Source organism: Chiloscyllium plagiosum, chromosome 30, assembly GCF_004010195.1.
Source record: "Chiloscyllium plagiosum isolate BGI_BamShark_2017 chromosome 30, ASM401019v2, whole genome shotgun sequence".
NCBI classification, from domain to species: Eukaryota; Metazoa; Chordata; class Chondrichthyes; order Orectolobiformes; family Hemiscylliidae; genus Chiloscyllium; species Chiloscyllium plagiosum.
The window spans coordinates 22,918,988-22,925,360 of record NC_057739.1 but is presented as its reverse complement, the minus strand read 5'-3'; the positions used below and the strand labels follow the sequence as shown (position 1 = coordinate 22,925,360).

At 39.6% G+C, this 6,373-nt stretch overlaps 1 protein-coding gene across 1 annotated transcript; it reads right to left on the bottom strand.

The window, feature by feature from the left end:
• Positions 1–480: 480 nt before the first annotated feature.
• Positions 481–4,656, bottom strand: LOC122564804 (probable G-protein coupled receptor 34). Its single transcript, XM_043720076.1, has 3 exons — positions 4,621–4,656; positions 4,401–4,457; positions 481–2,718 (listed from the first exon to the last, which is right to left on the bottom strand). The coding sequence occupies exon 3, from the start codon at positions 2,693–2,695 to the stop codon at positions 1,658–1,660; it is 1,038 nt and encodes a 345-aa protein (XP_043576011.1). The 5' UTR covers positions 2,696–2,718; positions 4,401–4,457; positions 4,621–4,656; the 3' UTR covers positions 481–1,657.
• Between the last annotated feature and the right edge of the window lie 1,717 nt (positions 4,657–6,373).

Here is a 6,373-nt window from a genome sequence, read left to right as displayed (position 1 = left end):
GGCAATTTGCCTCTTTTGGCCATCTCTGGGGCAGTTTGTAACAAACAGGATATGTGAAGGGCAGCTCCTGATAGATGGCCCTCGACCTGCTGTAAAGGTGGAGTTTAAATACCATGTGGGTCCTGACAACAACAAGTATTTCTGCCTCTGATGAGTGGACGATCGTAGATAGAGGAGCACTGCATATATAATGAGGCCAGCCTTTAGAGTTTGAGCTCACAGAGAGAAACCTTACTCAAAGCTCCACAAAATTGACACGTAGCTGATTTTTGGCAAAATCCAGCCCTTTGTCCTTCTAGGTTTCCTTCCACAGTCCAAGGCCATTTAGGTTAGGTGGATTAGCCAGGGGAAATGTGGAGTTACAGGGTTAAGATGGGGGCGTTGGGTGGGATGCTCTTCGGGAGGTTGGTACAGACTCAATGAGCTGAATGGCCTCTTTCCACACAGTAGGATTCTGTCATGTAATGATTGTAAAAAGCAGATATATCATTGAAATCATAAGAAATGAACTTCATTGGTATGACATTCTTTATTCATCATCAAATAAAACAAGATCATTACTACATGGCTGCAGTAAAATGCTATATTTATTAAATGACAAATGAGTGTAAAGTTCTTTGGGATGCCATCAGGTTGTGAAAGGTGCTTTATTACACAGTCCAAAGCAAGCTAAGACAGAAGTGTATGTGACACGCACTGAGATCAGGCAGAGGCTAAACTGCTTCTGTAACCATCAGTAAAACAATTTCTCATGAATATCCTGTCCTGAGCTCAAAGCATCAACTCAATGCATTGCTGTGGCTTGGAATTTATGTGGGATTTTTTTGGCAAATTTACAAAAAGATTTTGCTAACACACATGATAATAAAAAGATTATCAACCTTCGACACAGGTACACTCTCTCGTAAATCTTTTGCCGCCATGCATATATTTACGGTTAGAAAATCATGAGAACAAATAACATGAAGGATCCACAGGAGAAGCAATCCAAACATAGGAGTGGGCACCTTTTGAAAAGGGTTCCAACTTTTACTCATAGCTGTAGGAAAAAATTGATCTTTAACAAAGATCAGTTAGCTCTTGTAAGTAGCATTCACGTAACTAAAACCACAGCCTGCATCAAATCTTACTTGACAGGATTTTGCATTGATTGGAAATGGCTCAGTTCTGAAGATAAAAAGCTCTGGTCGAAGCCTTGGGCAATAAGCCTGTCTCGATCTTCCACAGGTTTCAGGTAAAAAAGAAACCTCAACAATTGTGAAAGCACCACGACAGCAGTGGAAGCATTCAAGGTTGTTTCATTGCGGTCAGCATAGATTAAAATAAAATGTAGCTCACTTCCTGCAAAACCTATTTTATCGCTCTCATAATAGAATGCCCGTAACTGAGCAGGTTACTGAACGTAGAGGAAGGGAACAGGAACTGCAAGAACCTGTGCAGTCCTCAACCAGGGCTGCAACTGTGGCTCCAAGATCAAGTTCATTACTGCAGGTTGTCTGGTTGGCAGGACGAATAGTTCTGAAGTTTTACCTCATCCTGCTCCATTGAACATTGTAAAATCCAAACCAGATAATCAATTTATCTAAAAGTACTGCAAATGCCAAAATAATGACATAAATTGTGGAGTATAATCATTATAATGCTTTCATTTTAAGAACTAAGTATTTTGATAAATATTGCCATGTATCACAAAATTCTTACGATAACTTGCAGCTTCCATTTCTGGAGATTTTTCTGTAATGCTTTGTTGCTCTGTATTGAATCTAACTCTTGAAGATCGTTTGGGAATGATATAGTATAGAATAGGATCTAAACAACTGTTGAATGAAACTAGCCACAGTAATACAACCTTTGCCTTTTGCAGTTGCTCGAGGTGTTGGCAGTCATTGTGCGTAATTCGATAAATGCTTGATGTGATTTGATAGCTGTAATATGGCAAATGACAAGCAATGAAAGTAGCTACTGCAGCAAAAATGATGAACTGTGTACGAATGTGAAGACCCTGGTTTTGTTGAACTGTACTGCTTCTGCTCACTTTGATCAGATGCATTATGATAAAGATATAAAAGACAATAAAGATCATTAAAAAAATAAAGAACACTGTTGAAATGAATACAAACAAAATGGAAGTGCCCTGTGTGCCTTTGTAAACCTTGACACTGTAGCACATAAATTCAGATGTACTCATTTGTTTTAACATATGAATTAAAGGTATTGATACAATTAGAATTCCTAGAGTCCAGGACACAACACAAGCGTATTTTGCATAAGTTGCATCATTAAATGCACTCAGTTTGTTACTGTGGTGTTTCACAATCATTACATACCTGCCAATGCTTATGAGGATAATGCATAATGTCCTGCACGCCAGTGTAGAATAGAAACCCAAGTTAATGATTGCAGTTACAACCATACATGTCCCAGAGTTTTCTGCCAAGACGTCACCTCTAATAAGCAGAACTATTCTGAATGGAAGGACCAGGCAGTTGATCAGATCAGCCACTGACAGGTTCACCAGATAGACAAGGATTCCATGTTTCTTCACAGATTGCCTTGTAAATATCAACAAGGCGAGGCAATTAGCTGGCGATCCAATGCAAACAATGCAAGAGTACAGTACAGGAAGGACACTCTTCTCCAGCGAACCAGCTTTGTAATTACATGTCAGATTCTGCCTTTCTAAGGTGAGATTCATGTTTTGCTGCTGCCGTCTGTATCCTAAAATTAAAAAAATACATTTCAATGACAGAAGTAGAAATTCAAATAGTGATAGAGTATGTGGTGCTGGAGTTTCAGAACATTGTGCATGGAATGGAATGATTCACATCTATCATTCAATTCAGTTCATGCCTCTTATGGAGATCCCAAACAAAAGCACTGGTTCATTTCTTACATTTCAAAAGAGCCTCAGCTGCTACTGTACTTTTCCACCAGATTATTACTAAAATATCAAATTTCAACCTCTTCTCCACAGCCTAGTGACGCAGTTTTGCAGTAAGCTGGAGGAATCAGAATACATTCCACAAGATCAGAACCTCGAATGTGTGCTCAAGCTATTAGAGAAGACAGACGTGAACCCATGTACTTTAGAGGCAATAGCAGTGTCTACTGAGGAAAGTCTGATAAACATAATGTGGAGATGCCAGCGGTGGCCTGGGGTGGACAATGTCACAAGTCATACGACATCATGTTGCAGTCCAACAGATTTATTTAAAATCTCAAGCTTTCAGAGTGTTGCTCCTTCTTCAGGTGAAGTGGAGAAAGGCACATAAACATAGAATATATAGGCGGAGACATAATGACAAATTATTTCAGGTAATTAATTCGTGTGCTCTTAATTATCTTGCCATTTTCTCTCTGCCTATATATTCTGTGCCTGCACGTCTTCCTCCACTTCACTTGATGAAGGAAAGCTTGTGATTTAAAAATAAACTATTGCTCTATAACCTGGTGTCATGTGAAACTTGATAACATTTGGTAATGAACAACGATGCGTTAATTGTAAAAACTGAAAGAATGTGGATGCTGTAAATCAGAAACAAAAGCAGAAGTTGCTGGAGAAAATCGGCAGGTCTGGCAGCATCTGTGAACAGAAATCACAGTTAACATTAACTTAACTTAATCTTCAGCTAAAATTTAAAACTTAATCTTCATGAAGCCAAAGGGTGTCTGAACAGTTACCGCACATTTGCCAACAGCCAAATTTCCAGGGAAAGTAAAGACAACCAAGCAGCATGCAGATAGCAAGAGAGAAAACTAAAACACAGCAAAAATATAACAAAACCAGGAAATCTGAAAGAATGCTGGAGATACTCAGCAGGTCTGACAGCATCTGTGGGGAGAGTGTGAGAAACAGATAGATCTGTGGGGTGGCATGGTAGCTCAGTGGTTAGCACTACTGCTACACGGTACCAGGGACCCGGGTTCGATTCCAGCCTCAGGTAACTGTGTGGAGTTTGCACATTCTTCCCCTGTCTGTGTGGGTTTTCTCCCACAATCCGAAGATATACAGGTTAGGTGAATTAGCCATGCTAAATTGCCCATAGTGTTAGGTGTATTAGTCAGGCGCAAATATAGGGTAGGAGAATGGCTCTGGGTGGGTTACTCTTTGGAGGGTCAATGTGGACTTGTTGGGCCAAAGGGCCTGTTACTGTTGGGAATCTAACCTGTTTAAGGTTTTAGGTCAGAGACTGTCATGCAAGTTAGAGAAAGGTGTTGGAGCATTTAAACAAATAGATGGGAGAAAAATGAAGGGAGGATTCTGTGCAGAAGGTAGCAGTAGTTGAGTAGAAGCAGATGACTGTGCAAGGCAGAAGAAGATAGTAATGGGATAAATGAAGAAACAAGGGATGAGTCCAGGGAAGGTGTAAACAGAAACAGCAGAATCAATACCCACATACCTGTCAAAGATGGGGGAAGAAGGTTATGATCTGAAATTGTCCAGCTGAATGTTGCATCTGAAAAAGTGTAAAATAGATAATCGAGGCAAAAGGTAAGGTTCCTCTTGTTTAGGTTATTCCTCTATGGAATAGTGGAGGAGGTCAAGGACAGAGAGGTCAGAGTGACAGTCACACTGAGAATTTAAATGGCAGGCGATCAGAAATTCACACTCGCACTTACAGGCTAACCAGAGATGTTCAGCCCAAGTGATCACTTCACTGCCTTTGGTCCTCCTAAAGCAAAGTATGAAGCTTTTTTAAGCCAGATGTGGTTAACATACATCCAATGTCTGAAAAAGAACGAAGGATTAAAACAGACTCACAAAAGGTTCCCAAGGACTAAAAAGTGATTAATCTAAGGTTAAGGCATATTTTGTACACGTGCACAAGTCAATTAATCACCGGCTACAGGGAAACAATTTACAAATTGTGTTCAGGGATCTAGTTGGGGAAACCTGGGAAAGTCAGAATTTAATAACGGCCAGTCATTGCAGAGGCAGAAAAGGGAACTTTTATTTAATTAGTTTGATTTAATGCTGTATAGGGACATGTACTTAAGATTTTCACAAAGTAATTGGAAATTAAGATTTGAGGTTAAATGGCAATAGCAAAGAAAATGGACTAATAGAAGCTGTGAAGATGGCAGTGTAGTGTCCTTTCAATTGAACAGGATATCAGAACTTATGACTTCTTGGGTTAAATAAACTTTTCTGTTCCTGAAGTCTATTTCCAATCTTTCATAGTTTTTAGCAGCACTGTTTCACTTGTGTGCATTATTTCTATTACCTTTCCCGTAGCCAGTTCAGCTTGAAGTCAGTCTTCTATAATTCCTTGTCCATTGTAACATGATTCTCATGTTCTCAAACCCTGACACCCCTTTTGCTATGTTAAATACTAGCAGTATATCTGTAGCCATTAGATAGATAGCATTCAAAAACAATAAGGGATGGAAAAAATATACTTTAAAATCTTGCATTAAGGTTCTAATCAAACTCACATTGAGCATACCCTTTTTCAAAGTTCAAGGGTGATAAGGTATTTGCCACAGCTCCTAATACTGGATAAGTCAATGGGTGTTGGATAATAAACAAACACAAAACATGACTGCTTCTCTGATTTCACCATTCGGGTTCTAAGTGTATGAAAACAGGATATATGAACAGCTGAAATAGGAGCAGGAGAAGGCCATTCAACTTCTTGAACCTACTCCTCCAATAAGATCATGACTAATCTGATTACTCTACATTTCCACTGAGCCCTAATAATCTTTTGCCCCACTGGTTCTCACGAACGTATCAAACAAATTTCAAACACTGATTCCACCCCATTTTGAGGAAGAAAGTTCCAAAGACTCACGAACCTCTGAGAAGAAGATGATCCTCATCTTTGTCTGAAATTTTTTTTTAAAACAGTAACCCCAGTTTGAAATTTTCCCACAAGAAATAGCATTCTTTCGACATGCACGCTGTCGAGACCCCTCAGGATCTTATATCTTTTAATCAACTCACCTCTCACTCTGCTAAATTCCAGCAGCTAGAAGCAGAGCCTGTTCAACCTTTCTTCATGAGATAACTCAATCCATTCCGGGTATTGGTCTTTTAAATGTTTTCTGAATTGCTTCCACAGCATTTGTATCCCTCCTTTAATATGGAGGCCAACACTGTACACATCCTCGAGATGTGGTCCTACCAATGCCCACTTGCACTGAAGGATTACCTCTCTACTTTGAAAACTGATTCACACAAAAAAAATCCAAGGATGAGCTAGATAAACCAAAGGAAAACATGTAGAGTCTGTTCTTTCGCTTCTCAGTCCACCTTCAGATAATACTTTGCATTTGCCCGTGTTTCAAAGAATCTGGCACGGCACTGGATGACAGGCATTAGGAGCCACACAGGCACTAAACTGAAGATGGGTCAAAGTGCTGTGAGGAG